Raw genomic sequence first — 23,892 nt, forward strand, 5'->3', positions numbered from 1 at the left:
AAGGCACTTTGAAAAGCAGAGGAAACAACAAAAGAATTACATGACACAGGCTCTGCTGTCTGCCTTCTGCTTCCTTCTTCAAAGAGCTGACAACTGAACTAACCTTGTCTATGGTCCATGCTTTCCTTCGTCCCTTTGCTTCTCTTTTTTTCTTTGAATTTTTTTTTTATCAGACAAAAAACTGGTAGTTCTAGGAGAATGTAGTTATTAAGAAAGAAGAACCAACTGAGTTGGTAAAGGGCCTCTTATTCAGCTTAAAACTCACTTAGTCGTGCTGGCAGAAGCCCCTGGATATGTGCACAGTACTGAAATTTGCACAACCTAAGGGAAATTAAACATTTTTTTAAGCTCTTGTTGTTACAGTACTTTTATAATTGCCATAGCCAGAGTAAAAACCTTCAGGAAAAAATGCAAACATTTTTATAAATTTGTTCTGTTGTATAAGAAATGAAAGGTGAAACCAACCTTTCCCCCATTCCAGAACAAAAATAGACCAAGAGCACAAAGAGGAGATTAAATTCTCAGCTTTTCTTGAAGTCCTTTTGCAATTAACACAGAAGTGTGGTTTCTCAGCTGGATGCTCTCCATGTCTGTAAGTCACTATTTGTTGTCTACTTTTCCACACCATCCAACTCACCTGAGAAAATGCCTTTGATGTGTGTTGTTAAAATGAGTCTTTAAGCCGGATTGTTAAAAGGCTGACATTTAGCTAGATGGGAAGAAAAACCCGCATGACTGTAATGATAGGACACACTCTTTCTTCTCCATCCTTCCAACTTTTGGAAGGATGAAAGCAGAGGCCTGTCTTCTTTCAAGGCACTTTCAAACTTCCAGTAATGAGTTAGCAGGAAATTACTGTCAGAAACAAAACACCATGACTGCCACTGCAGAGTTCCCTACAGAACTGCCATGCACATCATCAACGTGGCTAGTTTGAAACTATCACAGGTAGTTTGAAACTAGCTGCCTGTTGTCAGGGAAAAGAGGCAGCGCACCTTAAATCACTTCCAATATGCAAGATTTCTAGAAAAAAAAACCCCAAGACAGTGAAAGGTCTCCCACTGGTAGATTATTATTTGTCACTGCAGTATAGAACACGGAAAATGAAAATTAAGGTGTTTTCAAACTCATAATTGATTTGACTGTTCTTTTTACAAAGTTTCTAAATTATGGTTTTACAATCTCATTATTTAATAATGAAAAGAGTAAAGAACAAACACTACAGATGAATATTTGTAAAAGACATAGAAGATTAGTCAATATATTTAAGTTGACATAACCAGAAAAATTTACCTGGATCATGCTAAATAGGGAAAAAAGCAGTAAAATATATGGAAGTAAATTAAAAGAGGAGCAACAAGCAATTCTTCTAGACAGTAAATGTTTATTTTTTTTAAACAGTGGACTCACTTTACTTTCTGATGCACCTCCCTAATTTGAAGACTTACGCCTGTATGAATTGAAGAAAATATTAATAATAACTTGTTAATCCAGATGTTGTAATGTACAACTTCTATGAACATTAGTTTTCAAGGGATGGAACAGTTTTGTCTCTGGGCTCCTCCACTGTGGTACAAAGTCAGGGCACATGAAGTGAAATGGGATTGTGTTCCTTGGGAAGAGCTTGAGCTGCTTTCCCCCTACCAAGAAGAAGACAAGATGGTGAGCATTGTTGTTAATGCATTAAGCAACCACTGCAACACAGCTTGCTTTCAAGGGGAATATAAACTCTTTTGATTATTTTAACTAGAAAACAAGTGAAGTATTACTATGATCAGCTGTTTGATCTCCTACAGTAAATAAAGGACAGGAAATGATGCTATAGTAATTCCTCAGGTACTATCTGGTTATATAAGGTATATCCAAAATAGGGTTTCTGAGGCACTTAGAACTGATTAGGATGTGTTACAGTGTTTTACACCCTGCCTAAAAATATTTCCCTAAGCTTAACTTAAATTTACCCCCATCTTTACACTGCAAAAACACTTCAAAGCAATGAAAGGACTCATAAGAGGCATCTGACGTCTGGACTTCCATCTCCAGCATCCTGTGTCATGTCACAGAGATATTCCTGACAGATGTGGGTCCTTCAGGATCTGTATCTCAATCATTCTTCTTCACTGCTGACTGTCAATACAGTAGGTCCATGAAACATGCACAAGAAGACAGGCTGAGAGAGTTGGAGTGTTCAGACTGGAGAAGAAAAGGCTCTGGGGAGACCTTATAGCACCTTCCAGTATGTTAAGGGGGGCCTCCAAGAGAATTGGAAAGGGATTTTTCACCAGGGCATAAAGTGATAGGACAAGAGATAATGTTTTTAAAATGACAGAAGGTAGATTTAGTTTAGATATTAGGAAGAAATTTTTTACTGTGAGGGTGGTGAGGCCCTGGAACAGGTTGCCCAGAGAAGCTGTGGGTGCCCCATCCCCAGAGGTCTTCAAACCAGATTGGATGGGGCTTTGATTAACCTGGTCTAGTGGAAGGTGTCCCTGCCTGTGGCAGAGGGGTTGGAACTAGGTGATCTTTTAGGTTCCTTCCAACCCAAACCATTCTAGGATTCTATGATTCTATGATCTTGGAAAGTGTATAACCTGTACTTTGTCAGGAATAATTTTTCTTGATTTTGTAATAGCTTGGGTCATTGGTCTTCTGAATGCTGTTTCTGTGGCTATATGTCATTATAAAGGCACCAAGTATATGTAGGTCTGTCATAGATGCTGTCTGAGACTAAATCCCTTGGCACCCTGATGTGAGTTAACTGGAAGTATTCCCACAAGCAGTTCTGACGGTTTTATATTCATGTTGTGCAGTGCTTTGCTCTCCAAAAACCAGGGCCAGACTTCTGTCTCAGGATTATGTATCACCTTCTCTAATGAGCTGGAAAACACACTAGAATATATTGCTTGGAGATTTAGTAGAAATGACCACACAACAGCTACTGAGGGAGTTTTTTCACTCACCACAGCTGCCAAAGGAGCTTTGTGCCAACAGGAAAGGCAACATGAGACTGCAGCAAGTCATTAGCAATACCCTAGTCAAAGAAATAGCTTGCACTCCTACTTCAAGTCTCAAACCAGATTTGACTTAAGTGACCTTTAGATTTCCTTTCACAAACAAGCAGAAATAATCAAATTAGAGATGCTTTGAGCACTGGTCTGGGCTCTCAGTTTTCCTGAGGATCCTGCTGAAGACCTTTACTGGGCTGATTTATAGATAGTGTGTTACTGTAATTTTTTTTTTTACACAGGTGCCTGTCTTCCCTTTCCCATCAGCTCAGCCAGCCAGGCTGCAGCCGAGCTCCATGAGAATACCAAAAGAAGAGTAAAGCAGTTGCAGTTAAAAAGACCATAAGTTACTCCTTTCTATGGTGGTGGGTGAGTACAGCTTGCATTGATCCAGTTTTTCATCCTATAATCCCACTTTTCTTAATGATTGTCTTCAGCCCTCACCCCTGCCTTTCACTGGCAGCTTTTAAAGCATGCAGAAGTACAAAGCAGAACTTTCTCATTTCCCCATATTTGCAAGTTGAGCTTTGCTAACACAGGTTTTCATGAGTGAAAGTACTCTGTGAATGCAGGAGGATAGAGTTGTCAGGAATATGATAAAATATGACTGGTCAGGATTAATTTTTAATTTTTTTTTTCTTTTAGATTGTAAGCAGGGATGCATCATACTCGTTGGGGCTAGGGGGCAATCAATGCTTAGTTCAGAATATGGCAAGCCACAGGAATGGACTCATACATCTCAAGAGTTCTTAGGAGAAGGTGGGATGATTTTCTGCATCGGTTAGAGCATCTCCAATCATCAGAGGTTGTGCTTTGCTATGGTATGCATGGGATGGACTCAAGCCATACTTTCTAGTGTAGTGTATAGTTTGCTCTGGATTCTTTGACAACAGGAAATCAGTAAAAGTGAAATAACAAACAAAAGCTAACAAAAACAAGTGACCTCTGTCCTGAGACTTGACCTAGGCACAAAAATGTAAGCATTAGTAAGAGGTTACAAGATCACTTAATTCTGCCTCTTCTGGTGCTGCTAACAGTTCTTGTCAATTGAAAATGCCTCAGCAGTGTCTCTTAAGGACCTTCCTCATCCCTTTGTTTTTCTCAAGGAATTTATGTCTTACTAACCTTTAAAGAGTTTTATATCTTTGCCCAGCTAGTGTTTTGAAGCCCTGTAGAACAGTTTGAAATATGCATCTGTATAGAGTGTGTATCCGGGTAAAACAAATTCTGCAATTTGCGAAATTAAGTTCCCAACACGTTATCATATAAGTGTGTTATGTTAAATATCTGGTTATTTGGGCAGGGTAAAACATGATTTTTTTAAAACTCAATTTATATGTGGCATTACCAACATAAATATAAGCTGAGCGTCAGATTTAAAAATTTATTGAATTCTCATTAAAGTAATAGTTACTGTGTGCCTAAGTTAATCTTCACTGTTAATTACTATCCACGCACCTTTTTCTTGCAGTTGAAGTTTATCTAAGTTAAGTAGCTCAGGACTTGCATCTTGACATCTTTTAATATACTGAGTAAGAATCAAGTGTGTGGGTTTCCATCACCTTGATCAGCCTTTCCATCAGCAGGAGAAACTGTGATGCCAGTAATCACAGCAAAAATAAGATCATCTCTTTTTTTTTTTTTATTTCAGGCAGAGCACTGTCAGTTTGCAGAGGAGTAAAATTCATGTCAATAAGAAGATTAAAGGCTGTTTAGACTACCATCATTTGTGGTCCGTGGAGAACTTGAAAGCAATGTATTTGGCCAGTAATACCTGCATAATTGTGAAATACTAGTAACTTGTTTTCCTGAAATGATTGCAGCTGCCTATGCCTACAAGCTTTAAATAAAGCTAAGTATCACAAAGGAAGACAGATACCAGGTCATAAGTAAAAATGTCTGCTTTCAGTATGAAAATGTCCAATCTAAGAAGCTTGAAAAAATAATTGAGATTATTCATTCGGCCCTACCTTTCCTCCTAAAATGAAATCTTTACACAGTTGCTCTGTCAAAGCAAAATGGTGGGTCTAAAGATAAACTAAAGAATTATATCTGAATTACTGACTTTCTATTAGCTGAAAATAGTTATCTCACATAAGGCACCAAGGGTTATTTATTAGAATCACCAGATTCATTCAGATGTTACCCAGCAGTATGTGGAATAAAGCCTTGCAGGTTTACAATGCTTCCAAGAAACATAGAATCTTAGAATGAAACAATCTTTTAGGCTGGATATGATAACTGTTAACCCAGCACTGCCAAGTCCACCACTGAACCATGTCCCTCAGTGCCACATCTACACGTCTTTTAAATATCTGTAGGGATAATGGCTCAACCACTTCCCTGGGCAGCCTGTTCCGGTGCTTGACAAGCCTTTCATTGGAGAAATTTTTTCATCTGAAGGGAAATCTCTCCTCATTGCTTTTATTTTTAACTTATTTTTTTTAATCTATAAAAAATTCAATTAATTCAGGGTTGAGTATAATTTGATTTATGGACCTCAGAATCCACAAAAACAAAGAAAAAAACCCAAATTCAAACTTGAACCTCTGGAATAGAAAAACTCCTGGCATGAACACAGGCTGGGAGCCATCAGCTGAAAAGCAGCTTTGGAGAGAAGGACCTGGTGGCTCTAGTGGATGACAAGATGACCAAAAGTCAACAGTGCACCCCTGAGTCAAAGAAGGCCATCAGCCTTCATATCCAGGTAAGTGATTCTTCACATGAATTTGGCCCTTTTGAGACTAGACTGAGAGAAAAAGAGGAATCCTGCAGGATGAAATTAATCTCACTTTCACTATCCTTAATGTCCATGTGGAATTCAGGGGCCCACCGTGTTTTTATATGAAGCGTACCTAGTTCTCTTTAAGGAGAGCTGTTACGGTTTGAGCTTTCTAAAGGAAACCTAGCGGTTTACCCAGTTTCATAGAATCGTTCCTTCTAAGTTTCTTTCTAAGCGGCCCACAGGGATCATCAAAGTCCAACTCATAATCCTGCACAAGGCAGCCCCAAGAACCACTCCTGATGTGATTCTCATGTGCCTGAGAGCATTGTCCAAATGGTTCTTGAACTCTGACAGGCTTGGTTCATCTTGAAGAACTAAGTCCTACTAGAAATTACATTCATCATCAATGTGCCAACTCATATGGAAGTTCAGAATTTCTTGTCTCTGTCACTGTTTTGTGTCCTTTGCTGTGGACAATGGCAATCTGTTTGCTATTGGAGTCCTCCTGAAGTTCTAACAGCTGTTGTCCCGTTTCTTCAATTAAGTTCTGTGCTGGATGTAGCTCTGTCATCCAGTCAACTTTTTTAAATCAGAATAGTACCATTTGTTTACAAACACGTGATTATAGTGAAGGCAGACTATCTAGGCTTTTTTTTCCCTCTTCCTTTCAATCCTGAAGAATTCCACACACCAGTTACCTGTGCGAAGACTGACATTTCCATAATCTAATCACAATATGCATAAGAACATTCGGAGGACTTTCTTCCCTTTACAAAAGCTTAAGTGACACAATCACATTGGGGTGTTTTATTCTAGGAAACAGAAAAGAGTACCTGAAAAAGTAGTTTATTGCTTATATTCTGAAATATTATAATAATTACTTTCTATTTGAAAGTAATCAAGATGACTTTCTGCAATTGTTGTGCGAAATCAGTTGTTAGTTATTTGTTTTCTCCCTTATGCAATTATTCTTTCTACATAATTAAAAATTCCCATCCAAGGAGAAGTCTGCATTCCAGCTGAGTCCGAGTCTCCTAGAGGGAAACAGGTTTTTTGTTATTGCTAATTTTTAGTCATCCCCTGCTGATATCCTGTCTTCCAGTCAAAACAGAATGAATTTGCAAGAGGCTTTCAGCAGCTAAAAAGTCTCTGAAGTTTTGCTGTAAAATAATACATAGAATGTATTGGAAAACAGTTGAGTTCAGGTGGAATATAAAATCATAATAACAACCACTAACCAGTTTGACACACTGAATTCACTATTGATTTGAAACAATTTCACATAGTTCTTGTGCATTGTCAGAATGTAATAAAGACACTAGAACAATTAACTTATAAAAATGTGTAAGTGAAGCAAATAATCACATAGAAGTTTTAAGTGACTCATAAATATTTGATCAAATTTCATCTTACAGTGGTGAAAGCCTTGTCTGTTTTGTCTGAGAATATTGTGACATGCCTAAGAGCAATCAGGTATCTAAAATAACTTAGAATCCAAATGAAGAATTTAAAAAAACCCAAAACATTTCCTAATTAGTTTGACTCACTTCATTGCTTGTGGACTATCAGTGCTGATGCAAGGAATTGGCAGATTCATGCACAGTTGGGAGACAGATTCTTCCAGAAGTCACCAAAATGGAATCTGAAGATAATCTACAAATACACAGTGTTGTCACTACTGAATCCTGTGAAAATCATCACATAGGTCAGAAGAGCACAGAAGACAATCTAGATTCTGGCTCAAACACAGGATGGAAGGTTAATCTGAACATAATCTGTATTTTAAAATCAGTTTAATCAAATTCTTGAACACAGTTGAGTGGACACATTTTTCCTTTCTGTTAGTGTATAAGTGAGGCAATATGGTAACACCAGTCAGAGATGTGGGAGTCACGTATGTACAGTTATGCTTGTGCATCTGTCATACACAGCATGCCAGTGCATGTGGATCCAATACAATTGAGCAAATCTATTCCTTGTCGCATTTTGATGGGGCTTTTTAGATCTTTTATTGCTGCAATATTGCAGACCATAGTCAGCAATATTGAGATTTATTTTCATGTCTCCTGCATGGAGTCCCTGAAAACAGAATTAGTAGGATATTCTCAAAGAGTTGCTTCTGAATGGGCTGGCAATCTGAGACAGCAGAAAGGATTTACCCTGTATGGTCTTATGTATTATTGTGAGATATTTTATTCAAATGAAAATTTTGTTGCCCAGTTAATTCTGTATTATTCTTCTATCTTTCTGTCTTCATGTTTTTCAAAGCTTTTACATACTTCTCACACTTTTTTAAAGATTTGTGTGAAGAAAATGATACCTACAATCACTGTTGTGCTGAAAAATTTATTAAAAAAATAAGATCTTCATGATTTATTGCCAATTCAGACAATTAACCTGTTGCACTGAACATTAAATTTAAATTGTTTTATACAACCAAAACATTTGGAATAAACAAATGCTTACCAAATATTAATTAATTATCCAACTATTTTTCTATCTCTATTACACTGCAAACTTGAAAGTGCATATTACAGAGCCAAACATGTATAGGGTATTAGACAAAAGCAATAGGCCAAATTCAGACTGATGAAGCTCAGTCAGATTGTTGTATATGATTCAGTGAGCTTTTACTGTCTAATACTTAAATCACGTAACAATGTTATGCTACTCATTGTTTACGTATTTTCCTTTGCAAAGGTGAAATTGTTCTTTTCTCTGTGGAACCACATTTACATAGATCTGACTTACTGAGAAACAAAGCTAAGCTCTTGTTAAGGAACACTACAACGGAGGAATGTAAGAAATGTAGGGGTTCTGCTAATCTCAATTACAGCCTTATCTGTAATCCAAACCTGGTATTAGTTACATGAGAATTAGCATCTTGAGCCACCTAATTTATTCCACTTTTTTTCAATTCTGAATTAATCCAAAATACAGATATTTTACTGGTCACAAGGTTAGAGGTTGAATGCTATCATATACAACTTAACTCCTTATTACCTGATTTTGTTCCCGATCCATTCTTGATTTTGTGACTGCAATAACTCCTGAATGTGCTGAATAACCCAGTAAATAAATCTTTAGATACTTTTTTTCCCTATAGTGAAGATCTGACATGAAAAACCAACTCTTTAAATTATTTTTTAAGTTATTCAAGAACAGCTTCATTTATCTGAGATTTAATCTATGGAAAACACAATTTTCAAACAGGTCTTAATAGCATAGAAGGTCACAAAGTGCTGTGTAATACATAATAATGTTTTGCCATGAAATTGTTTTGTTTGAGTGTTTTCTATAAATACTGTTTGATCTAATGGAACTTATTTTAGAACTCTACTGAAACAAATCAATTACCTCTTGAAACTTTTCCCAGTATCATCTAGCATACTAAACCCATAAATTTTAGTTTCTAAACCAGATAATTTTATATAGTGCTCTACTACTTTCTGAAGATTTCCAGAGTAACTATATTAGAACTTCCCTTTATAAAACAAATTATTTTTACTCTCTGATGGGGCCTTGTTCTGCTAAAAAAGTCAACTTGATAATAAAACTTTCCATTAGGAAATAAATTTTCAGTAACTTTGAAATATGTGATTTAAATTTGCTCTTCATTCACAAAACCTATTTTGTAAAATATGAATTTTAATAAGATCACAGTTCTAATATGCCAGGAAATATTTATATTTCAATGCTTCTGAGCCTGAAGATTTTTTTTTTAAATTTAATTTTTTTACATTATGGTGAAATAGAGGATCAAAGACTACAGTCCTTCTACACCTGTGGTATGCAGTTAAAAAGGTATCTTAGTACTTTTTTTCTGTAATCTACCCAGTAGATTGAAATATGTTGTAATCTGCTGTAATCTGCAGCTCATTTTCTCACAGATCACGGTGGTTTTTAGTCAGTTTTCTCCTCTCATTGAGTATATGGAGTAAAGCAAGAAATTCTTATGCCAGCAACTCCCTACACAGCTGCCTATCAAACACCCCTGAAGTTGACGATCTTTTCTCTTTGGCATGCAGTGCTCTCTGTGCATATCCGTAATACCCTGTGTCATTGCATGTCCAGCACCACAGGTGAAATACTCCAGCATGGCTCATACCTGAAACATACAGAGGTCTGGAAACTTAGGATGACATTCATTTCACCCAACTTTGCAGCCTGTTTCAAGAATTTTTGTTCCCCATATGTACTTCCCGGGAAGCACAAACTCATATGGAAGGGTTCAGATGCCCAAAGGACAAACAACTTTTTTCACCTTCCACCTTTTTTATGACCCCTTCTTGGGTCTCATACAGCTTTGAATTGAGTCAAGGGTGGATCTCCCAATACCCAGCTCATATATACCCTTTTGTGCTCCTCACACCTACTTGTATGAATAATTAATTTTTTTTACTTCTCAAAACAGGAGACAAAACATAACCTCTTATAATTACAGAATCAGTGAAGCTGAAACCTGGAACCAATGGCCACTTAAGTGGTTAATCCAAATGACGTGGCTGATGTCAAAGGAAAGATGGAAACAACTGGAATCAATTTAGAGCAAGCCATTGAGTTTTACTACTTTAAAACTGTGTTTCTTGTTAGAAGTCAGCCTTAGCCTGTGATAAGAGGGGATGGCAAAATAATTTTTAAATGCATTTATTTTTAATACTAGAGGGAGACTGTCAGAGAGATATTGCCAAATAAAAAGCATTTTATTTGGCAGTAGTGGAATGAGGAAAAGCAATAAGATTCATATTGTCATTTTTTGCAGGTGACTTGGTTATATTTTTTTAGAGAGCTATTAGACTCTCTGAATGGTTAATGGAGAATTGAGTATTCATAACCTATTCTCAAGGGGTACTTCATAGCTACCAAATATTTTAGTCCCTCCATTGTCTTCTGGGTCTCAGCTCCCTGATCGTCAATACTGTACGCATTAGTCCAGCGGTAAGCACTACTTTAGACTAAAACATTTAGTTCCCCACAAAACAAAGTCTAGGCACAGTTCTAGGGATAATTCAGGCTAAAAACCATTCTCCAGAGATGATATTACCTTGCACAAGCTAAAATTTCTGCATTACATTCTTCCACTCCACTCTCAGTAGGTTTTGCTGGCTCAGGCAGCCTTACATGTCTCACCAAAACAGGTAATACATGGTTTCTGTTTCATGCTATACAAATATTGCTCTTGATAGTTTGAAACAAGATCCTCATATTTTTTCAGACAATTTCAAATAGAATAGACAAGCTATTAAAAATCAATTATTTTTCTCAGCAGCCAGGGCACCATATAGGTCCTTGAGAAGAAAGCCCAGGGCCAGTGTGGGTGCAGCCAGATTGTTTGAGTGTGGACATAAGCCATCCAGCACCATGTAGGGCAGGGTCAGGGATGTCACTGTAGTGAATGCATTTAACAATGTGGGTACAGCAAGAGAAACTAAGCTTTACCAATTATTCAGGCAACTGATGGCAATCTCACAACCGTATAAGTGGCACCAAGCAAAACCAGCAGAACTTGTCCACCACTTGTGCACCTTCCTGCACAAAAAATGTGTGCTTTGTTCCCATGTGTATTTCATGGGTTTTGTACTTTGCTGAGGTATCCAAACACTTTATTATGTATCATGCCACAAAAATCTTTTGAAAAGTCTAAATACCTGTCTTTGGCATACACTTCTGCATATACATTACTTTACTAATGCAAATAGCTTCATTGGGTCTCAGTGATTAATCATGTACTTAGGTCTTCTTTGGACTGGGTCCCAAACCATGTTCAGAGTATGAGTGAGCAAGACAACTTGGTATATAGGCCTGCTCCACCATGACCTCTAAATAAAAATATCTGCAGTCCAGTGACTTCAAAGACTATTAGTCAGTCCCTTGTGTTCATAATACTTACCTATAATAAAATGGATGCTTTTTTGATCTTGGGAAATAGTGTTCAGTTAAACTATATTTTGTTATATCCATCTCCAGGTTTCACTCATATGCCAAATGTCTACTGCCCCTGCAAACATTGAAATTATTAAGAATTTTGCCACTGTTAGCAATACGCTGAATCAGGGTGAGATTTTCTTTAACGTAAATGTGCAAATCTAAGATGAACAGCTCAGCACAGCTTTTCCACTCTGTGAACTTGGCTGTGCTTTAGAGAAGCTGAGTTCATTCACAAGAGCTGTTCTTACAGGTTTGAGCAGCACAATCTTTCCTTACATAATTACACTTTTTTGTTCAATCCCTAGCACTTTCTTAAAACTACTATTGCACACTATTTTATGTTATTTCTAAACAAAGTAAAATTCCATGATTCCTATGGTTTAATTAAAGGCAGAGATTTAAGTAAGTACTTAGGTTTACTGATTTCTATGGGCCTTAAGTACATACTTCAGTCAGCATATAGGTAAAGGTACTGCTAAATCATAATTCTGGGTTTTTTGATAATAATTGCATTATCTGTCCTGTATTAGTCAGTCTAGGTCACCCATGCTCAGCTGTTGTTTTGGATACCTTCTTCATCTCACCCCTCTAATATTTGTTCTCTGTTTCTCTCTCTCTTTTTAGGAATTTAGAAACTACTTCTTTGTTTACTTTTAGAAAACAAACGTTTTCATGATACCGATTCCCCACGTACGCAGTCCTTCTATCACTTGCTAAAGATGAAACATCAATAGCTGTAGTTACTGAGGAAGATGCTTCAAATCTAAAGAGAATTGACTTGATTTTATTTTACAATTAATGTGATCAACAGAAATACTACTTCCCAGACATCTTCAGTCTCATGATACCTTTTTGCTGCTGTGGTCAAGATAAAACGTGAAACATTAGACATGAACATAAAGCATTGACCATAAAACAGATCTCCTCACCTCTCTTTCAAAACCAGTCTTTGAAAGAAAACATTCAGCAATGATCTTATAAAGATACTTCATAGAAATCTGTAATGCAATTACAGACAAACCCTCCAGTCCTTGCAATTTCATAACCAAGGACTGTAACAAAAACCCTTAGGGATGGGGGAGGAATTTTCATTTCCTACTTGGTTTTCATTTGGCCCTTTTGGGTAAAGTAAGACAATATTCAGAGCCTATCATCACTGTTCTTCATTTTATTGTGTTTTATTGCAGACCTATGTCTGCAAAGAAGGCAGCAGAGACTCTTTGAGCCTGCCATCAAAGATCCATATGAATACTTCACTGATATATTCTATCTGGATAATAGAGGTAAAAGGCAATTAAACAGTCTCTGAGGACCACAGAGGCACAGCAGGGTGAAAGACAAGCTTTAGGATTAAGGCTTTAGGAGGATCCAGGGTAGAAACTAAGCTGAGAAGATGCTGTCTGACATTATTTGAGGCAGAGCTGGTATCATGATTCTGTACTGAGTCCTTTAACTCAGAGCTGTGTCACCGAAAGGTTAAAGGGTTTGCCTTCTGCTGGTCATGACAAGACACAGCTGTGTTCTCTTTGCTGATGCCTGGGCATTATGTCACTACAGGGTTTCCAGAGAGCTTCGTAGTCAGAGGCAGAGATGAATGTTCAGATATACCCCTTTCTCCCATTATCACACAGTACTTATTTCCACAGGCTACTGGTCTGATTAACTAATACTAGTTTCCAATTGTTAGTGTAAGAGAACTGTTAATTTTGTAAATGCCTTAATACTCTATACATAACCTAATAATTGCAAGAGCAAGAATTCCCTGAATACAACATAAACTGGGACTAAGAAGAAAAACGATATCTTGTATCCAATGGCCCATTACATCCCCCCTCAGCTTTTAGGGATTATTTATATGCCATTTGTATCGCAGCCACAGGCAAAGGGCCACCATTGCAATATACTGAACCATAAAACAAATGGCAGTATTTTCTTTAGGACTGTGTAGATGGTAAGCATATGCTTGCAAGTATTGCACAAATCACACCATGGAAAACATTTTCAAATGAAAGCCCTGAGAAACCAATGGGCTGTACCTCTCAAACAGCACCTATATTATATATGGTGTAGATTTAACCCTGGCTCTCTGAAAGGTAGATTTGTGATTGCTTGGGATAGACTACATTTCCTTTAAGGATGTTGTATCATGTTTCAATTTAAAACCAAATCAAACCAAAACCCCCCAAACAAGGCAATTTGCTTTCCTTTGAATTTTAGCTTGTTCTTGTATGCAAGAGGAAAAGAAAAAAGGATATATAAGAAACTCATAAGAAAAAGGATGGAGAGGCTAGGATATACAACATATCTGTACAAACACTAAGCAGTTAACCTCCCTCGTCTTATTTTACATTGTGTCTGATGTGTGTGCATGAGCATATGTATCTATCCTTTTCTTTTCCTGTTTCTCTCTCATTATCACTGATTGTCCCCAAAGTATATCTTCTTATATCAGGCTTGTAGGCAGTACCTTGTCTTTCATCTTTATATAACCATTCTCCCCCTCAGTTTTCAACACAGCAGCCTGTTTCTTCCTCTCAGCTCCCACATGGCAATCACCCCCTCTTTGCTATATGGCTATGCAGTCCCTCAATTCTCAGCACACACCCATATCTAACTTTTCATAAATTCAGGAATATACCTGTTCAGTTTTTGTTCTGCTGGATTCTACTTGTGAGAAAGTGTTCTGGGACTCCTTATGTGCCCAAGGGAGAGATTTTAAGTAATACTATCTTATAACAAAAAAATCATATACATAATTTGTTTTGGGTATCATCTCATAAACTTGCTTTTCTTGAGTTTGGAAGATACACTGCACTTTGTTGTTTCAAGATGGCACATGTGAAATATAAATGGGACTGACCCAACATGGGTTGTAGTTAGTGCTCTTTAAAACCTATAATCACAATTTTCATTTTAACTTGAAGATAGATGTGAGAGCATATGATAGCAGATATACATAAGAGCACACATTCCTACTGATTAAATTGGTGTCTTTTTACACATATAATATCATCAGACACAGTCATAATACTATAACCTGCAGCATACATTCTAAAGGCCTATCTTGACTTTGTTTCCTCTTTTTTCTTCCTTCAGCTTTGTGCTTGTTTTATCCTTTCTCACTCAGAAGCTTTGTGTCTCCTCTCTAGCTTGAGAATGAAAAAGTACAAACACCAAAAACTCTGCAGGGAGTTCAGGAAAATCGCTATTACAATGTTGTTTCCTGCGGTTTTCATGGCTTCCTACACAGACAGAACCACAGAAATGGTGCAGAAACTAGGGCAATTCTTCCAGCTTTGCACTATACAGTATGTGGCTATGGGGAAGCTGAAGGACTCACTTGTATGTCCAACAACAATAAAGCAATCCCTATTGAATGAGAAAGGAGGAAGAAGCATTTTTCATTCCAGGTATTCAAGGATTCACCTTACTATGGAGTTCAGCCTTTGTTTGTGTAGGGTCACTTCAGCTCCTTTGCAAAATACCACTATCAACTTCTAACAATATTATTTTTATCTCATAAGCCTGTCAAAAGCACAAATTTTGCTATAGGTACGTTTTTCAAAACTAGTCACACAAGTGAAAAGTAATTATGATTATAATTCTTTTTCTTTCTTTCTAATCCACCTTTTCCCTTTGCTTCCTTCTCCCTCTTGCTCTCTATTTCCATTTGCCAGAGAAAGGGGAGAAAGCAGAAAACAACGCAAGTCATGGGTTTTTCCTGGGTTCAGATACCCACTGTCTGCTGGACTATTTCTCTATCCATTTCTCTAATCACCAGGGATTAGATAAAATACAGGATCCCTGGAAAGCATAGTCTAGGAGTTACATCTTTGAGCAACTAGTAACTAGGCAGTATGGTTATGGTCCTGCATGCTATCAGCCTGCAGATGTTACAGAAGTAAACCAAAGGGGAGTGTCGATTATTCTGTAGTCCTACTTTCATTACAGAATATGAAGTAGCATAAGAAGACAATTTTCTTGCTGAGATTATGGGCGTTTGGGGAACATGCTGAGCTGGCCAAGGAATATGCAGGGATTACATAAATGGATCTGTCTGTCAGACATTTGCTGAGACAGAAGTTTTCTGCACTGGTTCAGCTAAAGATACAAAACTCAGAAAATTCAGTAATGCTCAATTAAAAATGAGCTCCTCAAAAGTATGGAGAAATACTGTCAAACTGAGTACCTACCTGAACTTTCAACATGTTTTTGGCAGTGTAAAGGTGTGGGCCGTCCATTCTCCCAACAGAGACTACACACACTCTCTGGAGGATCACTGCCAGCCTGCTACCATTGGTGAGCAAATCCATTCAGCTGCCTCCTCCTCACATGCAGCCACTGGAAACTGTAATCAAATTGGACAAGAGGAGAGAGCTCAAGTACCTTGAATTCCTTAAAATGTTATGAAGAGAGGCAGCTGGCTAGAGGGAAAGGGTATTTGTGTCTGTGCTGAGGAAAAGATCAAGAAGCTCACTCACCATTGGACATCAAAGAATCAATGCAGGTAAGATGTTCAACTGATTAAACTCCATTTGTTCTGCTGCTCTGGGAACAGTTTTTTTAGCAATCTGTCTTAAAAGTGAGGGAACTTTCTACAACTGATGATAAACTTTGCTTAACCACCATTATTGGTGACTTTCATCTAGCTAAGTGATTATCATGGTGTTGTGCAATGCATTTATCACTTCTGGGTTTATTCCCTTTTGCAGGTTTAATACAGTGTTTTACTACAAAAAAAGAAGTCCAGGTTCTTTACTAAGAATGCAAATTTAAACTATTTCAGGCTGATATTTTTATTTTAGTTTTGAGGCATATTTTTTTGCATCTTTTGTTCCTCAAAACACTTAAATAGCTCAACTAACATGGGAAATGTGTAAAAAAGTTATAATTTTTTAACAGCTTCTATCTACCAACTTCTGCTGTGTACTAGCTTAGACAATGCTCAAATCTAAGATGCTAAAACTAGAACTAATACTCCTCAAAACATTTGTAAAATATTTTGAATCATAAAGACATTATATATACTTAAGTACTTTAGAAAAAAGAAAAGTGCATTTTCTGAAAGATTAGCTGTCAAATTTTACATTGCTTCAGTTTTCAACAAAAGGCCAAACAGCAGTGGAAAGCTATGCTGATGCTAAGAGGGAACAGAGGAAATATTCACATAATAACTTAAAAGAATCCTCATTAAACAATCAAAACTCATACACATAGAGGATATTGAGGTTTCATGTTTTTCCTCTGCTATGTGTAAGAAATAATACTTAAGTTACTTGACATCTTAAAATGACTGAGCCTCATGTTTTCTGCATGGTTTAGTACTTTCAAAGTGGGACAAGTAATTATCTCTTACATAACAAACCATCTGCATGGATATAATTAAACATTTGCTCAGTTGTTTTTGATATTAAACCAGAAAAAGAATGTGTTTAAGAAGCATTTATCATGCAAAAGATGTCAAAATCAGCTGAAAATCCATCTATAATATCCTGGTTAGTTGCTAAGCTTTTGAAGGGGTCTTGAATAGATCTTGAATGTGATGCTGCATAACTCAGGTTGACATGGTAACATGCATAGTAAGGAAAAATCTCAGCTTTATTATCAAGTTCATTTTAATTCCCTCCCCTTTTCATATGCTCCCTTCAGCTTCTGGAGTAAATGTATCTTAAGAGTCTCTGATTGTAACTCATAATTATTTGGCACAATTAAGATGGTGTACTAGTCTTTTATTTTGTAGGCAAGAGAATAGCAGCAGGTCTATGAGATGAATCCCTAGCAGCATTTTTTTTTTATGACCATGTTAAATTTAGAGCTATTCTGAGAGAGATTAGGTGTATTGTTTGGTTAAAGGGATATTTGCTATATTCGGAGTGATCTGGCAGCGCCGTGCCTGAGGAAACAGGCAGAAAAGAATTTTCTCAATGTAAGTATTCTAACAAACATATAAGCTGTTAAGGGTCAATGGCCACAGCCATAGGTCCTGAAAACTCTAGTTGAGAAGACAAGGCCAGAAGAGCCATAGCTTGAGAACACAGGCTGGAAGAATGATAGCAGGGTAAAAAAAGGACCCTGTAAGACAGAGACAAATTGAGTTTTCAAGGACAAAACTGAGACATAGTCAACACTTCTGGTATATTTTGATGAAAACGAGACTTTGTAGATGACCATCACAAAATTGTATGTCTTAAAGGAATATAAACATATCTTTAGATTGTTTTCTTTGTTAAAAAAGATCTTTCTAAGAGCTTTATTTCTTCTGCAAAGCACACCATACTTCATACATTCCTTAATTATCTTCTTCTGTGGATGGGAGAGCACTACAGATTGGTTTATGGTGTGGGATGTGTCTGGCACCTTATAACATGTGATTGAGTAGGGGGAGGAAGGGAGGGAAGGAAGTAACTGCAGAGCTAGGATGTCATCTGAGGAACATGATAGACTAGGAAAGCAAAGTATTATGCTGCATGAATGCATGAGGTACAGAAAGAGATAAAGAGGAGAGGTAGGATCTGTTTAATTGTGTGACACTTCACAGGTCTACTGGATATCCAAAGGTACTCCAACTCATCCAACCTTTTCAGTAAGTTATGGATGACAGAGTACTTCAGCTCCAAGACTGACTGAGGGATAGGAGAACTGTGAGATTCCACAGAGGATAAATTAAGTCAGTGACCAAAAATATGCTTAGCTGAAGCTTTCCCTGCAACCTTGACATGGGTTACTCTTCAACTCCCAAAGTAACTTACTGCTTAGAAAAGTGAGATATTACCATCACACTAGACAGCAGTGTTACCGAGTGAGAAATTAGTGCTTAAGCTTGTCACCTGGCTTTACAGGGAAACCTCAGTTTACCGTGGCAATGTTGACATCACTGTGAGAGATCTCTTACAATGGACATATAATTAAGGAATTAGAGATACTTGAAAAGGAACCTGACCAATGAAAGAACAGAAAAGATAACTGTGATAACTGTGTAATTAACAAGATTGAAAAATGGTTGAAACTAGCTTCTGTGAGAGCTTCTGGCTCCATAGAAGTTCCACATATCTATTTAATGTCTTATTCCTTCCACAGTGGCATTCCAGAGCATCAAAAAACAGCCAATTTTTTAAACTGAGAAGTAGGTTTTCTGTTGTTTAGATAATTCTAAATGTAATAACTGATAAAATTAAACTGAGGAAACAAAACAAGAATAATTGTTTGGAGGCAGTTCCCCTAGGCCTACGTCACCCAAAAAGGAAGAAAAAAAAGATAAATTTTATTGTCATGATCTACTGCTATTGTCACTATCATAAATTAATCATTAAGCCTAAAGAAATACTGCTTTTTCCACAATAAATTCCATTACTGAAGCTTCACAAACTTAAACCATGCATGATTTAAGGTTCTTTAAAGAGCTGTAATTTTGTTTGTGTAAAACAGCCCTTCCTAAATTTTCAAGGGATATTTTACACTAAACTTTCATATACTAAAGCAAAATTAATTAGTTATTCAAAACAGTGGACTCTGAATTCCACTTTCACGGCAAACTAGGTTTTACTTTGTTACTAACTAAGACCATGTGGATTAGCTTTCTTAATACTACTTTCCTTCCTATCCACAATGATTTGAATGTAATCTTAAAAATTGTCTTTGAGTTCTTTATGGCTATTAATTGCAATAGCCTCTTTTTATCAAAATTCTTGTGTAAGGCTATATGTGAATATATTTCACATTGACTGCACCTAAACCTTCCAAATATAATCACAGGGACAAGCAGAAGAAGAATTATCAGACAGCTACCCTATTTTCTTCTAAACCTCATTAATTTCCCCACCTAAACATAGTTACCATATAGATAACAATGACCTTATTTCTGACTAAGCTGACAATCAAGAGAATTTTAAAATTAGAGCAAACATCAACCTACCCCAGCCCAGAGCTTTTGCCTTACGTTTTCTAACAAGTAATTCTAAAACAGCCACTCCTGAAGATATTTCATTTTGAATCATTCCAGATTATTGTCATTGAAACTGGCTGAAGTTTTTAATGAACTTTTGGGTAATTCTAGTTTGGTGCAGTAGAACTGGAGGCACCTGGAACTGTCCCAAAGGGTATTGTGTTTGGCCGATTTCAGTTTTGTATTTAGGTTTCTAAAGTCTGAGTTCACTTTTAGGCATTTAAATTCTTTCTTCAGGGGAAGGTGAGAAGACTTTCAGTTATGTTTAGTTGTCTTTCTGTTTAGTTTATCTCAAAGAGTCTCTAACTTTCATTCTTTTTCCTTTGTGTATACTAATTTGGTTATCTGTGCATCCCTGACACAATCTATGATGACTATGGAATATTATACTTTGATGTGATTTTACCTTGAGCCATGTTACTACAAGAGTCACAATTCATGGCCAGGCTTCGCGAACAAAGATTTGGGAAGGACTCTACCCACATGTGCTTCGAGTCCACTGGTGGCTAAAGAGGCCAATGCGAGATAGACAAGTGCAGTTGCAAAAGGCACAGCAGAAAGACTCCTTAGGTGGTATATTCTGCAGGACACGATTCTTTCTGCATTGTCTTTCCTCATCGAGAGTGATCCTGCGTGCGTTCTCAAAGGCATCAGCAGCGTTATAGATGGTGTGTCTCCAGGCCTCCCGATTGGAGGCCAGAGTAGACCAGTTATGATGATCAGTATGGCCAAGGCTGAGATGTTGTTTCAGGGAGTCCTTGTATCTTCTCTTTGGGGCTCCTCGCTATGGTGTATCCCTTCTTCTCCTCCTAAAATCCTGCCTCAGCTACTGTGATGTTCCAACCCTCTTCTGACTGACCAAACCCACATTGCAAAAAAAAAATTATTTGGGGATTTACTTAAAAAGTGCCAATAGTTGGTGAAATATGTCACCCTCTAAATCCTTTTGGGAAGCAGGTCCTTTTTAAAAGTAATATTTGTAAAAATTTTGTTCCAACCCTAGCCCCCCAACTTACTTTTTGAACACTGGTAAACAAAACTACTACATATGCTCTTCTTAGGTCATTCAAAAAAACAGTTTGTGTATTTATATTCATAAAACATTCCAGCTTTCTCTCCAAATGAAAAAGACATTTCTGAAATCTTCAGCTTAGAGCATGTGAATACAACTAAGATTGAGTTAAGGTTATTGTTGACATACATATTCTAAATTATTTAAAATGCTGCTGCTAAAGGTTACCAGTCAGCAAAGAATATCAATTCACTTTAATTAGTTTGAACCAAAGATGAGCAAAAATTAAGATTCTGCTCTTCAAAATTATTCTAATTCAGCTTCTTGGCAACCTGGAAAAGAGAAAGATTATAGGAGCAGTTTATTCAGATATATATCTTTCTATACTACATGGCAATGGAGAATATTTTGGAGATGCATGGAGTGGTTTCACAGGTAGGATTTGACCTGCCACATGCATGTTTCATTTATAATTGATAATCCCAAATTACAGGTTCAATTTGTTAACCAATATAGGCAAGAAAATCAAATCAGAAAAACAGCTCTTTAAACACGTCCTTAATAATACCTGAAACAGTAATAGTAATATTTGAAACATCTCAACAATATCTGAAAGAAAAATAAGAGACATAAGTTTGATAAACCATGTTGAAGGTCTTTTGTTGACGTAGTGAAAATATTGATGGAATATCAGAAAGTGAAATGAGATAATTTTCCAATACTAAATGTGTTCACTTTATAATGGGACCTCTTTCTAGTGGGCAAACATGTAGAAATAACTTTAAGAATGTTTTATCCAATGACCAGCAAGTAATTAGATCTGCTGTATGCAAAGAGAATTAACTCTCGATTTGTAGTCTAAAAAGATGAATTTCTTGAAGAAGTCAGTTACAAACCAATAAATGAGCAAAAAAAGTCTTTAACATTGAATGGTTTTACCACTGAAGAGAAATATAGCAAAAGCTTTTCTTTTGCCCATTTTTTGGACAAGTAAGTTTGGACAAGTGAAATATCAACAACAGATATATGACAAATTATCAGTGAGAAATTTTACAGCCAGAAATACAAAGGAGAAAGAGGAATTAAAAAAATATACTGTGACTAAAAATTAATCCTAGAAAAAATGATAGGATTGTTATTAGAAGAGTTGAAATTGTCAGTAATGATTCAGAACATAATGTGGTCATCATGTATGCATAATGTGGTTCCATCCTAGTCAGGAATGTAATATGCTTTTGCCTAAAATAATATGCAAATAATTTTTCATACATGAGTACTTTAAAAAGAAATTATTACTGGTCTGCCTGAACATTTAATGTTGCTATTCAGAAAACAGAAGGATGCTAAAGAAGTATTAAAAATATGGATAAAGCTAGGGTTACATTTGAACAACATAAAAATATGATCTTGGTTATATAATTCTATCTATGCTGGAATCACTAACGGGTAAAACAACTGAAGGCCTGATATGTGATGCCATCAATACAGAAAATGATTGTGTAATTAGTGACAGTGAGCATGTCAAATTGGGCTGGGTGAAATTGTTGAATATGATTGATAAAGATGACTACATTGACATATCCTTCTGTAAAGCCACAGACACACAGCAGTATATCAATCTAATTAGAGTGATTAGCATTATACAAAATCAGCGTAACACATAATAATTAATTAAAAACCAGCTAAATAGAAGATCTGCAAAAGTAACCATAAACAGCTAATCATCATCCCCTGGGTAATCTGGAGGAATTCATATAGTTCTGTTCTTTTTCATAAGCGAGTTCTTCCCAACGTGTGGCTGGTGCCAGGACTCCACCACCCCACCCCACACCTCTGCAGTGCTCAGCTGGCTGGTGCTGCTCCAGTTGCTCAGATCCCTGCTGGGAGCTGGCACAGACTGTTTGCTGAACTGGGCATATGCGACGGCACTAGCACCAGTTCCCTTGGCCCGATTTGGCATCCTGAGAGCTGAGTGCCTCCCCGACATGAAGTGAAATGAGCTATAAACACACCCTTGATACCGCTGCCTTGGGGGATTGAGCCCCACATTTTAGAAAATGCTGTCCTCTGCTACTACATAAATTTATGAGTGATCCGAAGAAATATTTAACAGCATTAACTGTAAAATTTACAGATGACATCAAATGCATAAAGCACTAAATAATGCAAATAAAAACCAGTTTTTCTGCAGGGAAATTGACATCCTTTAGTAAGCCGGGATCATTTGAACATGCTTTTTGAGACAGCTGAATGCAAGGTCATTCAGTAGGAACAAAGAATGTAGGTCACGTTTAGAAGACTGGAGACAGTGTCCTGGAAAGCAGTGACTCTGAAAAGGATTTAAGGGTCACAGTGGTTAGCCATCTAAAGAGAAGCTCCCAGAACAATGTTCCAAGGCATTTGGTATATCCTTCAGATACAGGAGTGTTGAGTGGTGACATAACTGTATCCAATTCTAGTTTGACAAAAGTGCTTAAAAATTACAAATGTTCAGAAGAGCACTGCTGGAATACTGTTAGATCTGAAAGTCTTGATTAAGAATAACAGAGATGAGAAGTCCAAGTTACTTATTTTATCCAAAGTGAGATTAAGAAGTGACTGTTTTGTGGTTAATAAAGATGCATTACAAGGGCTCAGGAAATGCAATACTTCAAAGTCTGTCCAACAAGGAAAGATAATTTTGTACTAGCAAAACAGTATGTTTTGTTAACAGGGTGACTATATTAAACTCTATTAAATTTTATTTAAGTTTTATTTCTATTTAGAATGGCATTGTTTTAATTTGAGAACAAACAAATGGAAAAAGCTAAAGAAAAAACATATTTTAAAGTGCTTTAAAAAGAAAAGCACTGTAAGCATGCTTGACGGAAGCAATCAGACTGTACACTATAGTGTTGTGTCTTCATGTTAGACACAAAACTGTAAATGAACAAAACAACACATTTTAAAAGATACTTTCCTACCGGGTTTATACTTTTGTATTGATTAATATTGTATTCTTTTCTTTGCTTTTAAATATAATTGGAGTGAAGATCTTCCTTGAACATCTGTGAAATATTTTGCACACTTAGGCTAGACGTAAATAATACATGTTAGAGAGATGTAAACACCAATGGGAGAAATAAATTATGTACGTGAACACGGGGCACTATAGCTAAAGTAATGAGTTGAAACATAAGAAACTTCCATTAACCTGATCATCAGAAAAAAATTCCTTATAACTGGAAGAATTCAACTTCGAAGAGATGTCTCCTTTGGGAAGAAGAAGCCCCATTACTCG

At 36.8% G+C, this 23,892-nt stretch overlaps 1 protein-coding gene across 1 annotated transcript in view; it reads left to right on the forward strand.

Moving 5' to 3' along the window:
• DCLK1 (doublecortin like kinase 1) overlaps positions 1 to 23,892 on the forward strand; it is a 283,428-nt gene that overhangs the window by 11,563 nt on the left and 247,973 nt on the right. The window contains exons 3-6 of the mRNA XM_051778879.1: positions 482 to 592; positions 3,248 to 3,374; positions 4,657 to 5,712; positions 15,878 to 16,165. Coding sequence (XP_051634839.1) covers positions 16,065 to 16,165 — 101 coding nt within the window. The 5' untranslated portion in view covers positions 482 to 592; positions 3,248 to 3,374; positions 4,657 to 5,712; positions 15,878 to 16,064. The remainder of the gene's footprint in view (positions 1 to 481; positions 593 to 3,247; positions 3,375 to 4,656; positions 5,713 to 15,877; positions 16,166 to 23,892) is intronic.

Source organism: Manacus candei, unplaced genomic scaffold (assembly GCF_025592945.1).
Source record: "Manacus candei isolate 608988 ecotype Guabito, Panama unplaced genomic scaffold, ASM2559294v1 h1tg000014l, whole genome shotgun sequence".
NCBI lineage: Eukaryota > Metazoa > Chordata > Aves > Passeriformes > Pipridae > Manacus > Manacus candei.